The sequence below is a fragment of the Sebastes fasciatus genome, chromosome 22 (genome assembly GCF_043250625.1).
Source record: "Sebastes fasciatus isolate fSebFas1 chromosome 22, fSebFas1.pri, whole genome shotgun sequence".
NCBI classification, from domain to species: domain Eukaryota; kingdom Metazoa; phylum Chordata; class Actinopteri; order Perciformes; family Sebastidae; genus Sebastes; species Sebastes fasciatus.
The window spans coordinates 17,161,500-17,178,651 of NC_133816.1; the positions used below are offsets into that span (position 1 = coordinate 17,161,500).

Here is a 17,152-nt window from a genome sequence, read left to right on the forward strand (position 1 = left end):
GCTTTGTATGGCTAGTTCAGTCCTTAACATTTTGTCACGTCTTGAAATGAAAATATATATATATATAAAATATTTTAAGGTATTTAAAGGTATTTATTTTTCAACATACTATAACTTTTTTTCATTTTTATTTTGTAGATACTATGACTTTTTTTTAAAACTTTTTTCAACATGCTTATCAATGACTTTTTAATTGCACTCTTGTGTCATCACATGCAGATGAAGGGGGGCGGCGAGAGGTGTACTGTATATAAACAGGGAGCAGTCTTGGTCTCACTACCTTACTTTTCCCTCAGCTTGCCTCAGCATCTCACGCCTCCACACACCTAAAACCACCAAAATGGCCTTCGCTGGAAATTGGGAAACAGAGAGCCAGGAGGGATACGACGCATTCTGCAAGCTGATCGGTGAGAAACTATAAGTCTTCTCTGCCATGCGTTTTACTTCCCTACTTCAGTCCTCTCTGATTGGCTGGACTAACTTGAGCTTTTATAAACTCCTCTTCTTTCCCCTCTCCATCAGGTATCCCCGATGACATCACTGAGAAGGGCCGCGACTACAAGCTGATCACAGAGATCACCCAGGTCGGCAACGACTTCTCCTGGACCAAGATCTACCCCAAAGGGGCCAAGGTCACCAACAAGTTCACCATCGACAAGGAGTGCGACATGGAAACCATCGGAGGAAAGAAATTCAAGGTAGGAGGCAAAGAATCCAGAGTTTGTTCTTTAAAGCAGCAGTAAGTAGAATAGCAACAAATATGGTAAAAAAAAAGTCTGGTGTCCTCCGGTGCTCCTATACATGACTTTTATTTCAAAATGCTATACAATGACTTTTTTTTACTTTTTTAGATATGCTATACTATGGACTTTTTTTTTACTTTTTTCAACATGCTGTTGGCATGTCAAAAAGAATTTTAAAAAGTCATAGTATAGTATGTAAAGAAAAAAGTCACAGTATAGTATGTCGAAAAAAATAAAAAGTCATAGTATTTAGAAAAATAGGCATAATATAGCATTTCAAGAAAAGTTTAAAAAAAGTCATAGTATAGTATGTCGAAAAAAGTAATCTAGTATGTCGTAAAAAAGTCATAGTATACAATGTTGAAAAAAATCATGGTATAACGTGGAAAAAGTCAGTATACCATGTCTAAAAAAAAAGTCAACGTATAGCATGTCGAAAAAAAGTCATAGTATAGCATGTCGAAAAAAAGTCATAGTATGTCAATAAAAAGTCATCGTATAGTATGTCGTAAAAAGTTAAAAAAAAGTCATAGTATAGTTTGTCGAAACAATTAGAAAGTCATAGTATAGTATGTCAATAAAAAGTCATATAGTATGTCGAAAAAAGTAAATGAAAAGTAATCTATAATATTTCGAAAAAATAGTCATAGTATAGTATGTCGAGAAAAAAAAAGTCATAGTTATAGTATGTCGAGAAAAAAAAAAAGTCATAGTATGTTGAAAAAAAAGTCAGTGTAGCATGTTGAAAAATAATCATAGTATAGTATGTCGAAAACATTAAAAAGTCATAGTATAGTATTTCGGAAAAAAACCCATAGTATGTCAATAAAAAGCCATAGTATAGGATGTCGAAAAAAGTAAAACAAAAAAAAGGTAATAGTATAGTATGTCAAAAAATAAGCATAATACAGCATGTCGAAAAAAGTTTTAGTATAGCGTGTCGAAAAAAACAAAAAAACGTCACAGTATGTTAAAAAAAAAGTCATAGTATAGTACGTTGAAAAAAGGTCATAGTATGAAGAAATGTCATAGTATATTTGAATATATGTTCAAATAGTAAAAAAAAAACATTCAAATAAGAGAATCCGAACGAGGAATAAGTCAACCGTAGATGATGGCAAAGAATTCAGCCTTCACGTTGTCATGTAAACAAACCACGTACTCAGGGCTCCAGACTAAGTTGTCACAAGAAAAATTAACCTTTAAGGGGTAGAAACCTCGGTCAGAACCCGGCTCTGGGTGGGGGGTGATCAAATTATGTTACAGCAGCTATAAGTAGTAATACAAATAGTAAATGGTAATGACTTTTTAAACAGTATTTTCTTATGCTCCACGCCCCAACACAGAATTTGACTGACTAACTTGATACTTTTATACTCACGCTGTAACACTAAGCATGTCGACTGGAAAAAAAACAGGTCAGGTCCCACTTAGTAGATTTATCAAAAAGCGTTTATTATTAATAGTAATGTCACACAAATTCACAAGTGTTTAAGACATGTCTGGCTCAGTTTGGTGTGTGTGTCTGCAAGTATGTCTGTGTGAATTCTCTAAACAGTGCAGTTATAAATAAATGACCACAAAGAGAAGGAAAAGGGTAAGGTAATATTGCAACAGGAAAAATAGAATTCTCATTTTAAGAAGATAAACAGAAAAAAAAAGTTGTTCAAAGAGAACATTTAGCACCATCTATCCCGTTATCATATTCAACAGATAATATCATAAAATCATTAAAATCTCGTCTAAAAGCCCCCTACATAATAAAAAAAATTACCATTTCTCAAAACACTTTGGAAAAAAGTTTTTTTTTTCCTTAATGAGCATACAAACACAGCATTCCATTAGTCATCTTCTCTACGTGAGCAGTGTGCCTATTGTCTACAGGAAAGGTGGTGTTATATTCAAGATAAAGATATCATTTAATATATATCAGGAGAAAAAGGCAGGAGTCATGAGAGGCAAGCACCAGAGGAACAGCAGCCTCCACTCCCGTGGACACACAACCCCCACATTTCAGTTCTTACAGAGCAATCGGTCACTATAAAAAATAAAGAGGGAAAAAAAAATAAAAAAATCGCAAACTTGTACAACCCTATTAAAAAAGGGAGAACATTGATATCCAATAAATAGAGGAAACATTTTAAATTAAATGTACAATGCCAAAAAAAATCCAGGAAATACTAAGTCTGCATATTGGAACAAAACAATCAGAGGTACAACACACAAACACCAGATGGCAATGATTTTTTTTCTTTTTTAAAGAGATACTCCATACAGAGATGGAAGAAATGAACAAAAAGACCTGATGATGAGTGACAACTTAATATTAATCTCCAGAGGAAACAAAAGTATAATTCATACAAACACAAGATTTACAACACATACAAGAATCTGAAAGACAAAATGAAATCCCCCCCAAAACAACCAAAGTCGTTAAAACCCGTATGTTTTGAAGCATTCCAAACATTTGTATTTTTTTTAAATTCTTAATGCTTTAGAAAAATGTTCATATCTCTATTATTAGTATTTTTCATTTTCTCTCTTTTCTAAATACAAGGCCAATGTGGTATATATCTAGGCTGATCTAGTTTAGAAAAAACAAAACAATAAATTATTTTTAAAAAAGACAGCACCCCACAAAAAATTGCAAACATGTACAAATTTTCAGTATTCAAGACAACAACAACAGAAAGGAGTTCTCTCTGGTACTGACAGAAACACGCCATTGAAACCAAAAACTACCCTCCGCAGTTTGTTCAATGGCAGCACCAACTGCCCCCTGGTTCTCAACTTCACTGTTGCCAGGGTGTCTGGTTGAAAGCACCATCTGAGAGTAAACTGGTATTGTATTGGCGGCTTGGTATTTCTTTTTGTAAACAGTAATGATGAGTAAACGTATTCAACTGGCTGTTCGGCAAGTATTAGCAGTAGTAGTAGTAGCAAAAATGATCTTAAATAATGAAAGGTTAAGTTGAAAACCAAAGTGAAACTGTGTCTTTTTGTCCTGGCTTGCAGGAGTTTTGGTTATGGCTGAGGAGATGCAGGAGGGGAGCTCTGTCACCGGGAGGAGGAGGGGGCCTGGTGAGACCAAACACACAACACAGACAATGCATTAGTGACTTGAATTAACAATTGTTTTTATTTCACGTCAGAAAAGAGCATCCAAATTCTTGGAGCTGAATGGCAACTATCGAAAAGACAGCGATATTGAATGGAGGTACGTGTCTGCTTACCAGGTTGAAGGAGTCATATGTGTTCATGAGCTCCTCTATGCGGTACTGCTCCAGCACCACTACGTTGGTCAGGTTGGGGCTACGCTGACGTGCGCAGTCCTCACAGTGAACCACATATGTCTTCCTGCTGTTGCTCTCACTTGTCACAAACAACAAGTTGAACACCTCCAACTGTAAGAGAGGAGAGAACAAGTTAGGAAACATTCAAGGTAGTTGAAGAAAGGAATTGTGTAAATACTCCTACTGTCAATTTATGGCTTGAGTATCAAACTGCGTGTCGTCAGCTTGCACTAAGAATGGTACACCACGCGACACCTAGTGGTTAAATTCGGTATACTGGTCTGGTGTTGTGGCTTAATATCAAACTGGTTTGACATCAGCCCAACCTTATTTAGAGCACAGTAAGCAAATGGCTGGACAATGGGGAAGTTGCTCATTCTGCAGGAATGGTTAGAGATGTCTTCATGGACATTGTGGTGGTGAAACTGGGTCATTGTAACTGCTGTTATCGAGTGTTACAGGAATGAGTTTGATTGACTGATGGCTACTCACATCACACTCGTTGCAGTAGTAGGCAGGCTCGTCTTTGACCCGACTCTGATAGGAAAGCTTCTTGCCGTTAGCCACCAGTTGGTCCCGCAGGATCTGGATGTGCTTCATGGACTGTAGCAAGCAGTGTCTGGCAGAAAGATAAAGAAACCAACATTAATATAAAGTTGCCATCGAATGTGCAAATCTATTTAAATCTATTTTTCTTTGAACAGCCTTGTGTATGTATAATAATCTAAAGAACAGCCCTGCAATAAATCCCACTTTCATAAAGGTTATAATGTTCATATTGGCTGTGGAGTAGTGCTGTGGACTACCGAGAGATCTCTTTCACATTATAACCTTCATGAAGATTGATTTCAGGGCTGTTCATTAGTTTGAGCTAGGTGTAACTACATAATAAACTTGTTCATCTGTACTCACTTGACCAACTTGAAGGTGTCTGGGTCGGTGATCTTGACAGTGCGGGCCACGTTCCAGGATACGTGAATCATGGGGACGATGGATTTGACCTTCTTCACTTCGTTCCACTCGAACCTCTCCAGGGCCAGCTGGTACTGGTAAGCTGCAGATACACATGAAACAATGTTGAACACTGTCTCACAAAATAGTCTTTATATTGTTGAAGTAATCTGTGTTTGGTCACTAGACGGAGCATCGCTTACTAGGGATGATCATTTTGAATTTTTTTGAAACTGATAACCAACCCTCGTTAACCGATTATTATAAGATTAGTGCGTTGCGATAGCGTTAATCGCTTAAAATTCTTAATGTCGGTTAACGGTTAATTATTAACATCTCTACTCCTTACCATTTAGAGGTCCGACATTCCATGCAATGTTGTTGCACCAGCCAACGGCCTGAACCCAGTGAACAGTTCCAGCGTTGATCCACACCAAGTCTCCAGGCCGCTGGATGAAGCGGTACACTGGGATGTTTGCTTTGTAGAGGTCCTCCAACACCGGCCACCAGGACCCGGTCAGGTAGTCCACTCCGTGCCTAAGAGGAAAGCGATGTTAGAACTGTGTAGGACTAAGCATCTTAAATTATCCAAATTCCTAAAATGCAAATACAAACTGAACAATATCAGCTTGCATTCTCAGATTTGTCTCCTTCTACTCACTTTTCACAGAAGTCACTGATGGCCTGCCAGTTGTTCTCGTGGACAGAGAACCACTCACAGTCTCCAGGGCCGATGTTGATGTTCACCGAGCAAAAGTTATTGTTCTCCTGGTGACCTGTTGATTAAGGACAGAATATCCTCTGTTAATATTTTATTAAGAATTAACAGATCTTAATTCAGATGGTAACTTGTGTTTCATTTTGTTTTAACTAAAGGTGTCTTCCACCCATTTCAGGCATTAAAGAGAGTCGTTTACCTGGCGTTCGGCTCCCAGGAACCTTCATGTAGAGCTGGACAGTGTTCATGCCCAGGATGGTGTGTCCGACATGGGTCAGCATGTTTCCACTGGATGCTACGCGCATAAACGCTGGCAGCTTCTGCAACTCCTGAAGCTGGGACTTCCACCTGAGTAGAGACGTCAACTTTCATCTTTAGTAATGTATTTTTTATTTCTGTATTGACACTTGACCACTAGAGGGCAATGCAACAATGTAGTGGCTTTCAAATATTATGTAATGTTGACCACCATATTTAGCTACACAAATCACTATTGTGTGAGTGTAATATGTTGAAGTCGCTCACCTCTTGGGATCTGAGAGGTCAATGTTGGTGCCAAACTTGATTATCTTCCCCACTTGTTTCTGCTCAGCACTGAGGAAATGGAAAGCATTATTACTATTACTACAAGTTGCAAAACACTATTAGGAAACTGAGCTCTTTTAACAATGCCCTTACCTGCTACTTTCTTTAGAGCTCTCCTTGCTTGGAGTATCAGAACTGCTTGATGGCTTCTTCTCCTTCTCATCTTCATCATCCTCATCATCGCTGCCTTTCTCCTCCTGAGGACACAGATCACAACATCTTTATCAGCTGGATCGCAGCAACATAGAAGTCCTTACTCTAACATATAAAGCCATTTAACTGTGAATAATAGTGTACATAAATGCAGAAATAGTGGTACCTGAAGGGGTCAGAGTAGGAGAACTATCAGTAGTAACAGTATCACTATTAGTGGCAGCAGTAGTAGAACATATATTTACCTGCAGACTCTCTTGGAAGCTGGAGGCCTGGTACTGGGCGTACTTGGCGATGGTGGTGTGGGAGCGGCTGCTCTCGCAGGGCCAGGTCTGGCCCGTCCCGCTGGGGTCCCAGTTCTCATCAGCAGGCTGCTGTACCTGAGTCCTCACCTCTACCGCCTGCTCTGCATTGGCTTCCACCAGTGACTTAGTAGAAAAGAGCCCCAGGTCTAAAAAACAATGAGAGGAAACATTAGGCACATACACACTAGGTGATTCATTTGCGATTAATCGTGATTCAATATTTTAATTAATTGACAGCCCTAAAATAAATGTAAAGCATTAACAGTCACTCACTGAGTCGTAGAGATCCAGCCAGGCCTCTGATGACGGTAACAGGATTCTTGGGGTCTGTACAGAACTGCAGCAGCACGGGGGAGAAGGCGTCCCTCTTACTCTCCAACTACAGAGAAGAAACATCACGTCAATACACAGTAACGAAAACTGCTTCAGCACAGTTGACTTCAATGCACAGGCATGTTAAGGCATCTAAATAACTGTCTATAGTGAACACAACATTTTAAACTGACTATCTTCTATTGCTTTAAAGAGTGTATTATTGTGTGCTATCTGATTAAACATTGAAGTGCCTTCACACCTTTGCCTTGTTGGTTGATTTATAATTATTTATATTTGACTATTTGTTCTTTTTACCATATATAATAATGGATAAAAATGTTGATTTCCTATGTGTATCAAATCAAAGATAAAGAAAGCTAGTACACAGTGTGTGTGTGAAATGTAGTGGACATGGTGACGTACATAGATGCTGGGTGTAGGCGGGTTGAGTTTCTCTCTGGGAATGGGTTCGTCTGAGGTCATGGTGGGCTTGACAGAGAAGGCTGGGAGCAAATACGATTCCCTGTACTTCCCTTTCACTCTGGCGCCCCTACAACAGATACAAGAGAACACGTTGATGCAAACATGAAGATACAAAACACAGGTTTCTGTTACTACTCCTGTTCACATGAGCTACCGCAGGGGTCTGTTTTCTTTGCTCAACACAGATCTACTACTCTAACCTGTTGCATAAAAGACATCTTCCTCCACAGTGTACTTACTTGCAGGACCTGATGATTTCACTGGCGCTGTTCTTAATGGTGATTTCCTCCAGTGGGATCCTCTTCTCCTCCACCTCCGAGGCGATGAATGTCTCCCTGTCCCCGCTCTCCACTTTGATTAGGCGAATCTTCAGCTCTTTGGGGGGCCCGTCTGACAGCGCCTTCAGTTTCAAGAAGTCCGTTGAACCCAGTGAAGAACCCGATTCAGAGTCCTTTTTGTCCTCGGAAGATCTTTCTCCAGAACTTCTCGAGGCCCACTCTGCATGCTCCCCTTCGCTGGCGGAGCCGGCGCCGGAGGCTTCTTTGCGTTTCGTTTTTTCTTTGTCGTAATGACTCCAGCTCTTGTCGGACCCCTCCTTGCTCTGGAGGTTGAGGTCACCGAGAATCCTGCGATCCTTCTTCTCCTTGTGGCTCTTGCCGTCCTTGCGGCTCTTGCCGTCCTTGTGCCGCTTGTGGCCGGAGCCGGAGTGAGTGGAAGAAGATGATGATGATGAAGAAGAGGAGAAGGCCATCTCCTCTCTCTTTTCTCTGTGCTTCTTCTTGTCTTTCCTGTCTTCGTGCTTCCTGCTGCTGCTGCTGTGGCTGTGGCCGTGCTTCCTCTTCTTCTCTTTCTCCCTCTCTCTATCTCTGTCTCTGTCTCTGTCCCTGTGCCGGTCTTTCTCTCTGTGTTCCTTTACTTTCTCAGTTTTGTGTCTGTCTTTCACTTTGACATGTCCGTCGGGTTTATCGAGGGAGTTCTTGTTAGGAAGTGACTGTCGACTGAGCATGACCTCGCAGCTTTTGCCCAACTCTGCTAGAGAAGACTCAGAGATGGTCGTCAACAGCCGCTCCTCCTTGACCACCTTAAGAGGTTTTACAGTGCTCTCCTTTTTGATTATTCTGTCCTCTGTTGTCTCTCCATCATCTCTCCAGACATCAGCGTCTTCTATTTTAGGTTTCTTGTCTTCTAGCAGAGGAAGAGGGGAGGACTTTAGAGGTGGGACAGCTGGACTGAATGGTGGATTGGTTGAATCTGACGTGGGAGAGCTGCCTTGCTGCTGGCGGCAGATATCCGGGCCCAGTGACAGAGAAGAGGAATATTTGACCCCGAGCAGAGCTGATGGAGGGGGTCTCCCAAAAGGCCCACCACGGTAAGCGTACTTCTGGCTCTCTAGGACTGTCGCTAACTTGAACATGTTGTTTACACCTGTTTGGTGGAGGTGGGGTCTTTGGGGTGGCGGAGAACAAGACGGCGTCTCAGAGTCCTCGTCATCGTCCTCCTCGTCGGCCTCGCTTTTAGTCTGCTCGGGGAGGCCGTAAAGTTTAGCCAGGTCACTGTGGCGGTAATTGGTGTTCCCCACTCCCATGTCCATCGAGCGTTTAGGGATCAGAGGGACATTTGGAGAAGGTTTAAGGTAGTCCTCGTCCTCCTCGTTGAGAGAAGATGTTCGGCTGCAAGGGGACGCCAGAGAGCCTTGGCGACTGAGCACGGGAGGGCTCGAGTGCGGATTGGATCCAAAGTCTTCCTGGTTGGGCTGATGCTTCATTGCTGGAATGAGGTCTGGGGCACACAGGTAGCTCTTGATGGGCGGGACATTAGGAGCGAAGTTGTCAAGAAGACCTGTGGACCCGGTCTTTTCACTGTTATACATCTCCTCTTCCTTTTTGATAGATTCATCCAGCATGGCCATGATGTTAGCCAGACCATCAGGGAGCAGCGTGGACAACTCAGAGGGCTCTTCCTCGAACTGGGCCGAGTCGGCGCCACAGCTGCTGGCGTTTTCCAAACCGCTTCTTGACCCCGGCTTGTTGAGGATTCCCCTCATGGAGCTGGAGGACAAAGGCGGTGGCGGAAGGCTGTCTCTGGGAAAAGCCTGATACAGTTTTGGGGGCTCTCTTAGTGCCAAGGTAGGGAGGGAGAGTTGGCCGCCGTCTCTCTCCCTGGCTGCATCTTTGGATTGGTTGGGTGCGGCTTGCATTGCCGGGGGCTTGTTCGGGTACACCGACTGGTTCATCCCTGAGGTATTGTGTGTTGATGAGGGACTGAATGTCGTTCCGCCGCTGTTGCTCCACATCTCCCTCTGCCTCTGCTTTTCCCTGGCATACTCGGTCTGAGGTGTAAGAGGGGGCGGTCGCAGCCTTTCTGCAGGAGTAGTGGTGGTGGAGGTCTGGCCTGGTGGACAGGGGAGTACGCCACCACGGCTCAGCCAGGGGTAAGGAGGTGAAGCCTGGGAGCTGGGAGGCGATGGACCTGCAGTAATAGAAGAGAGGCGAGGAGGTGGAGGTGTTTGGGAAGTGTTGCAGGAGAGCAGTCTCTCCAGATTTTCAATAGCAGTCTGCTCTTTGCCTTTTTTACAGCGCAGCTCCTCCTCCCTCTTCCGCTCCATTCTCTTCTTCTCCTCCTCTTTCCTCTCCAGCTCTCTTTGTTTTTTCTTTTCCTCCTCCAGCCTCTCCAGTTCTCTCTTCTTCCTCTCCTGCTCCTGCCTCTCTGCTTCTCTCCTCTTCTTCTCCTCCTCTTGCCTCTCCCACTCTCTCCTCTTCCTTTCCCGCTCCTTCTTCTCCCATTCTCTCTTTTTCCTCTCCTCCTCCTGCCTCTCCCATTCTCTCCTTTTCCTCTCCTCCTCCAGGCGCTCTGCTTCTCTCCTCCTCCTCTCCTCTTCTTGCCTCCTCTTCCTCTCCTGCTCCTGCCTCTCCCATTCTCTCCTCCTCCTCTCCTCCTCCTGTCGTTCGAGTTCTCTCTTCTTCCTCTCCTCCTCCTTCTTCTCCAGCTCTTTCCTCTTCCTCTCCTCGTCCCGCTTTTGTCTCATCTCCCATTCTTTCTTCCGCCTCTCCTCTTCTCTGATTCTTCTCTCTTGCTCCTCTCGGTCCCTCTTCCTCTTTTCCTCAGCTTGCATGTGACCCTCTAGCTCTGCGTCGAGCTTGTCTAGAGCCTCTTCGATGGACTGAGGGACAGGAGTCGGAGCTGGTGGACGAATCTGGGGCTGAGAGTACGCCTGTGGCGAGGCAAATTGTGACTGATGACTCAGTCTGGAGGAGAGGGCTGGATTGGAAGGCTGAGGTGCAGCATTGACAGCGGAGCGTGGAGCTGAGCGGTATGTAGCAGGAGAGATAGGAAGAGGATTTGAAACTCTGCTTGTAATCACACTGTCCCCTGCCCTCTGGTGCCCTGAGGAGAACAAAGAAGATGACGAAGAGAATGCAGGAGTTTGCTCCAGTTCAGCCTGAGCGTAGTACGACGTCTTCTCCTTCATGGGCCGGGACTTGGCGGGTCCATGTTGTTGTGGTCTGGGCAGCCCCTGCTGGTGAAGCTGGTTGGCAGTTTGGCCTCTCTGACATCCTGGCTGCAGCAGAGCGTCCAGCTGAGAGGTGGCGCTAGGGACGCCACGGGTGGAGATTTGGGGCTCTCTTCCTCTCTGCCAACTGCCATTGTTCACAGAGCAACCAGCAGGGGGTGATGTGGTCACCGTGGAGACGCCAGCCATGGTTACACCACTAGAGCTCCTGCTGCTGCTATAACCGCTGATGGAGCAAGAGGCCTGGGATATGGGCAGATTGGCGGTGATGACGGGTGTTCGAGTGGAGTTGGTTGGGGGCAGAGGAGGGATGACATGATGGTGATGCTGGGAAGGACCTGGGACCCGACTATCCACGACCTGATTGTGGCTCTGCTGGCGCTGAGGTAGCAGTCCTGGAGGCCTGTAGATGCCCGACTCCTGAAGAGACACACACAGAACCATTTTCAATTAATACATTAAATAAGGATCACTCTCTTAACAACTGCAGCTGGGATAACAGATGAATTGTCAAATCAAACAGCAGAAGAACACACTGGTGCAAATGAGCTACAGCATGAATGACTAATACTCACTAGGGAGTGACTGCTGGGCCTGCTCTGGTATCTCCAGGCCTCCTGGGGCCCACTTTGCAGATGCTGAGGTACTGAGGTGCTGCTGGCAGGAGGAGGTGGAGGAGGAGGAGGAGGATGGGAACCCTTGTGCCCCAGCCCTGGATGAGGCTGGAAGTGGCTGTAAGGCACACTGCTGCTGCTGTTGCTGGTTGCAGGAGGGTTTGCTGGTGACGACTGGGCGTGTAGGTGTTGATCTCTGTCTCCCCTGGTTGGGGTAGGTGCCGTGTGAGAGGTAGCTTGGCTGCCACCTTGGCCCCCAATGAGAGGGCCTCTCTGGTTGTGAGGACCGTGAGGACCACGAGGCTCCATGGCCTGGCAGGGTGGAGCTAGTCCCAGTTTGGAGCTGGGGCTGGAGTAGGAGGAGTGAGGGGACTGCTGGTTTACAGCCTGAGGTTGGAATGCGTCTTTCTGGAGCTGAGGAGGACATCCCTGGTTGTAGCTTCCCGGGGAGGTGTTTGTTGGAGGGGAGAGGTTTGCAGGGGTGGAAGAGGCAGGAGAGGACTTTTGGGCGTAGCTACCCATTCCTTGTTTGTTGGTTTCCTGATTATACAAGACAGACGGAACAACACAAGATGATTAAACTAATATAAAACTAACAAAGGATCTGATCACTGCTGCACTTAGCGAGAGAAAAGGAAATCAATTTTGGGCACGGTGTTATTTACAACCCTCTGTCAGGTTCAGACAGCTAATAGAATCAATACATGTTTATGGCACCACTCAATCCAATAAAGGTCTTCCTATTGACTGCGGTCGATAGTAAAATATTAACCCCCGGCTCCAAGTACCATATATCTAATGAAGGGATGTTTTCTTACTGTTCGGAGCTGGAACTCTTGCGATTGTGGGTTCTTGCGGTCAGGCGTCTGCGGCTGCCAAGGAGTGCTGTTGTTCTTGTGTAGGGGGTTCCAGAAGGCAGCTTTTGGAGGGAGGTGGTGGACTGATGACTGGTGCTGAGATAGCAAAGGCTGGCCAGGGAAACGCTGCAGCCCGGGATGGGATACCTGCACAGGGAGCGGGACATAACAATATTTACCACTCAAAGATCTGACCAACAACAAACTAAATTTGCGATAAAATCTAGAATTGAGGATCTAAATGTCCCCTCCGCGTGGCTGTTTTATAACAGGAACAAATGTAGTTACCTGATCTGTACTCTTTTTCCTCTTGCTGGGGCTGGGACAGTCCTCTGGAGTTGGGCGGGAGGACGGGTGCATGGATGGCGGAGGAGTGTGCTGGATAACAGAGTGCTCTCCCAATGGAGGGCCTGGTCTCTTCAGCTGACCCCCAAGCATCTTCCCAGGGTAGCCCCTCTGCTGTGAACAGAAAAATGAAAGGATCAGTGTCGTTATAGATGAAGACAACTAGTGCAACTATTGCGGTGTCGGTTCAGAAACTAAAATATTAAACCGAAGCTCAGTGACGATGGCTTTGAATCGTCTTTCATCTGTCTGGTTGCAGCAGAAATGACAGGCAGAACAGAGATTGTGGTACGTCTATATGGATGATGAAACATGATGATAGCCAATTAGAGAGCTCCTACCTGATGCACCTGAGCCCACATCTCCTCTCCCAGCAGTGGTGGACCCCGGGGACCATGCTGCTCCTGAGGACCCCCGAACTAAAGCAGACCGTAAAGACAACACAACCGTGTCATTCTTTCATCTCTGAAAACCTGTCGGTGCATAAATCCAACATGATATCAGCTGTGGTATTGTCACTCACCTTCAGCAGTTGATTTGGCCTGCTGGGGGGAAGATGGGGGTTGAGGGGAAGATGGGGGTTGGGGGGAGGCCCGCCGCTAGCTGCGTAGCCTCCATTATGGAGACGAAGCGAATGCTCATTGGGCAGCGGGACAACATGGTTTCCTTGAGGAGGGAGGTGGGATTCATACAGCTGACCTAGTTGCTCCCATGCTCTGTGGGGAGGTGGATGGTGAAGATGATGAGGAGGAGGTCTCTGCTGCTCCCTCTGCAGACCTGGTAACATGGCCTGTGGGAGCTCAAGCTTCTCGCCTCCTCGCATGGGCCTGGTCAGCCAAAAAAACAAACGAGAGGGTTAAACAACATTACAACAAACAGATCTAAATTACACCACACACTTGCTTCATCGTATCATTTTCTGTAAATTACCCTCTGCTTTCTAAATGCAGTTCTTTCACTGATGATTTTGTGCATGACTTACCCATTATTAAAGAATTTACTGGGATGGTTCAGTCCGCCCATAGGACCAGGAGGTAGATGGGAAAGGAGCTGGTGTTGGTTCATTCCAGGCGAACACCTGGTGAGTAACAGGCACAGTAGAGTCAGATGACCTTTCCTAGCAGCTTTTACACCCAGGCTGTTAAGTGCATTTGAGCTTTTACTTCAGTTCTGCCGTAAAAACTTAATTACAGGTTAAAGCTGGATGGATTAAAGTAAACAAAAGGGGTTCGTAAAGGTTTGTGTGTTATGCGTTGTCATGGACACAGACCTGGCAGATGGCTGCCAGGCACGGCCGCCCACGGGAGCCCATGGTCCCCGGTTGAGTCCGTCCAAAGGGAAGGAATCCCGTGTGCCACGCCCGCCAAACTGCTCTACTGCGTGATGCATCCAGCCTGTAGATGAAAGCAATACCGTCATTTAGTTTACTCACATGCTTTCATACAGAAAACCCAATGTGGACTAACAGTATAATGAAACGTTTTCAGTATTATGGCTTCCATGGTAGATTTGTGGTCAAATGACAGACTTCTCATTATGCAACAAACACCAGGATTCGACGGGTTACCTTAAAAATCTATTGCACTACAACTACTAGTTCCTCAAAATGATAGGCTGTAGCTGAGACTCAGAAATGTAATTACTTTTTCACTTTATCATGACATGATGTATGATTGTTTAACCTGCCTACATGCAGCTTATTGTTCCCTGCCCCATTTTTCCAGCCTATGCTGAATCAGTTCCCAACTAGGGGAGGTTATTTAAGAGGATATCAGTCTCAGATCTGTTTGACTCTGATGAAGATGCAGTTGGCGTCGAAATGTTAGTCTTTGAATAAGCCTTAAATCCGTGTGCTCCAGTGTGCTTTAGACCTGTTATCTGAAGTCTCTCCTGTTACAAGTACGTACTGTATATCATATACATAAATCACAATGTCTGTCATTAAAGTGAAATAGAGAGCTCCTACTCACCAGACTAGCTGTGTCTGTGAAGCCCTCCACTGCAGCACAGAGAGGGCCTCACTCCAACACTGAGAATATCTGGGCTGTCAGACTCCTCTGTCTTTAGCACCGAGAACCCCAAAGCCTGTTAGCTACAGAGAGAGAGAGAGAGAGAGAGAGAAGAACAGGAGAGCCACTATGAGAACGAGCGAGACAGAGACACACTGAAAAGTCAATAAATGCCAGCGGGCTCTCTACTGTATAGGCTAGTTGGTGCGTGTATGTGTGTGAGCTGGAGAGCTTGCCAGCAGAGAGGGGAGGGTATAAGTAGAATATAGGGCAGTTAAACCATTTATTACATGTAATTCTCACCACCGAAACGTCCTCTGATTCTGCTCTAGTTTGGATAACCTCAAGCAGCATTAGAATACCTTAAATTTGTATTAAATCATGATGGATGTCTTTGTCTGTAGCTGTCTGCTATGAGTCAGTCGGCCTGTAGGAGGCGCCAGTGAGCCGGTCGGTACAGAACAAGGATTATTACTGAGGCCCAGATGGCTCAGTGGGGAGCTCACCTATGAGGACAGACCTGGGGTTACTGTAATCCTTACCATGGGCCTCCTGATAACAAGAGACAGAGGGAAAGACTATAGAGTGAGAGGCCTTGGTCACACGCCAAGTGTGTCTGTGTGAGTGTGTGTGGTGTTGGAAGCGATGCCAAGTGTGCAAGCTGCACGGTCGTGTCGGGCTTGTGCTGATTTAGTGCATGTGAGGGAGAATAGTGTGCTCTCTTAAGTGGATGATTGTGTGTGTGTGTGTGTGTGTGTGTGTGTGTGTGTGTGTGCTGCAGCAGCGCTCTGAAGGGTGTGTGTATGAAGTGTGCGTGCATGTGCATGCCCGGTGGATACACTAAGGTTTAATCTCATTACGGCAGGCGTGATGGAGAGGGAGAGGGGGGCAGCAGCGACAGACGGTCTGAGCAGGATGGAGGGATAGATTAAGGAGAAGAGATGGAGATGGAGAAGAGGGAAGGGATGGAGGGGAGGCGGAGTGGAGTGGAGAGTAGGAACGGTGCCATGAAAAACGCCCACACACACCTTCCCACACGCACACATGTACACGCATACACGGAGACGACACAAAGGAAAAGCGGTTGAGGGTAAAACACATAAAAGAAGCCGAGAGATAACTCCCTCCCCTCCCTGCTTTCTGAAACACACACACACACACACACACACACGCACGCACACAGTACAAAAGACAGAAGGTGTCAAGATACAAAGAAGTCCGTGTTTCAAAGTAGCTCGATTAAAAAAAATACAACAAAAGAGAAAACCTGAGAGGGATGTATTCGCACCTACACATTCACCACTGCTGTTAAAAACTAGTGTTAACAAACACATACTTGCACTGAAGATGTAACAGATAAAATCACTTAAAATCATAATGTTTTGTCATCTTGTTAAATTGATTGTTAGAATAAAGCTGAATTAACCAAAAACAGCAATATCCCACCTCAATCTCCTGACTCTTATTTGGATGACACCAGTTTAAAGATGACTATTAGACAGGTATATTTGATTTCCATCATCGTGGGAGTGTAACGAAAAAGTAAAAAAGTTGTTCAACGGCAAGAGAAATGAAACATAACCTGTGTGTGCATGTCAGTGGGCAACTCCGGAGTCTGAGAAGTGAAGCCAATGCGGAAGTGCCTTAAACCTGCATTCTTTCTAACAGCCAGCAGGGGGCGACTCCTCCGGTTGCAAAATGAAGTCCGATTGTATAGAAGTCTATGAGAAAATGAGCCTACTTCTCACTTGATTTATTACCTCAGTAAACATCGTAAACATGAGTTTATGGTCTCAAAAGGCTAGTTTCAAGTCTTCTTCAATACAGCATGATGTTCATTTAGTAAATTATGGTCCCATTTAGATCTAAATAGACCATAAAGCAGTGTACGCTGTAGGGCGTGGCTACCATGAGTTGTCTGTGTTTTCGTCTGCGTCTTACAACTCTAACCCTTTCACAGTGTGTTTTCAATTCATAAAAGTTAATTGTAACATTTTTGGTCACCTAAAAACGTCTTATTGAGCATTCGGTTGTACTTAGCTCCACCCTCGCGTGTCACTTCTGGTTGCAACGGCCAAACTGCTTAACTCGAGGCTTCAAAACGGCAGTCCACATACCAATGGGTGACGTCATGGTCACTACGTCTACTTCTTGTATACAGTCTAAGGTAAATGTTTGTTACTCTCCAACTTTATATACTACTATTTGTTATATTACAAGGCATTATACATGAAAACATTTTGAAATATAACGCATTAGTTGGACAGTAA

The 17,152-nt window shown here is 45.0% G+C and overlaps 2 protein-coding genes across 3 annotated transcripts in view; one reads left to right on the forward strand and one right to left on the reverse strand.

Moving 5' to 3' along the window:
* The first annotated feature begins 280 nt into the window (after positions 1-280).
* On the forward strand, positions 281-743 carry LOC141761315 (gastrotropin-like). Its single transcript, XM_074624651.1, has 2 exons — positions 281-407; positions 523-743. Exons 1-2 carry the CDS (start codon positions 341-343, stop codon positions 741-743), a joined length of 288 nt encoding a protein of 95 aa, XP_074480752.1. The 5' UTR covers positions 281-340.
* Positions 744-3,015: 2,272 nt separating this feature from the next.
* kdm6ba (lysine (K)-specific demethylase 6B, a) overlaps positions 3,016-17,152 on the reverse strand; it is a 100,692-nt gene continuing 86,555 nt past the window's right edge. For both annotated transcript variants that reach the window (XM_074624513.1, XM_074624514.1), the window contains 21 exons: positions 14,844-14,965; positions 14,144-14,267; positions 13,856-13,951; positions 13,397-13,700; positions 13,215-13,292; positions 12,817-12,987; positions 12,490-12,675; positions 11,633-12,211; positions 7,786-11,477; positions 7,487-7,613; positions 7,022-7,127; positions 6,689-6,894; positions 6,384-6,487; positions 6,231-6,299; positions 5,905-6,053; positions 5,649-5,763; positions 5,337-5,524; positions 4,949-5,090; positions 4,529-4,655; positions 3,977-4,147; positions 3,016-3,821 (listed from right to left, as the gene is read on the reverse strand). In XM_074624513.1, coding sequence (XP_074480614.1) covers positions 3,801-3,821; positions 3,977-4,147; positions 4,529-4,655; positions 4,949-5,090; positions 5,337-5,524; positions 5,649-5,763; positions 5,905-6,053; positions 6,231-6,299; positions 6,384-6,487; positions 6,689-6,894; positions 7,022-7,127; positions 7,487-7,613; positions 7,786-11,477; positions 11,633-12,211; positions 12,490-12,675; positions 12,817-12,987; positions 13,215-13,292; positions 13,397-13,700; positions 13,856-13,951; positions 14,144-14,262 — 6,750 coding nt within the window. In that variant the 5' untranslated portion in view covers positions 14,263-14,267; positions 14,844-14,965 and the 3' untranslated portion in view covers positions 3,016-3,800. The remainder of the gene's footprint in view (positions 3,822-3,976; positions 4,148-4,528; positions 4,656-4,948; positions 5,091-5,336; positions 5,525-5,648; positions 5,764-5,904; positions 6,054-6,230; positions 6,300-6,383; positions 6,488-6,688; positions 6,895-7,021; positions 7,128-7,486; positions 7,614-7,785; positions 11,478-11,632; positions 12,212-12,489; positions 12,676-12,816; positions 12,988-13,214; positions 13,293-13,396; positions 13,701-13,855; positions 13,952-14,143; positions 14,268-14,843; positions 14,966-17,152) is intronic.

Bases quoted from the DNA above. Each gene is read 5' to 3' on its own strand.
- LOC141761315 (XM_074624651.1), top strand. From the start codon at position 341: ATGGCCTTCGCTGGAAATTGGGAAACAGAGAGCCAGGAGGGATACGAC. The intron at 408-522 runs GTGAGAAACTAT...CCTCTCCATCAG, and splicing joins CGCATTCTGCAAGCTGATCG to GTATCCCCGATGACATCACT.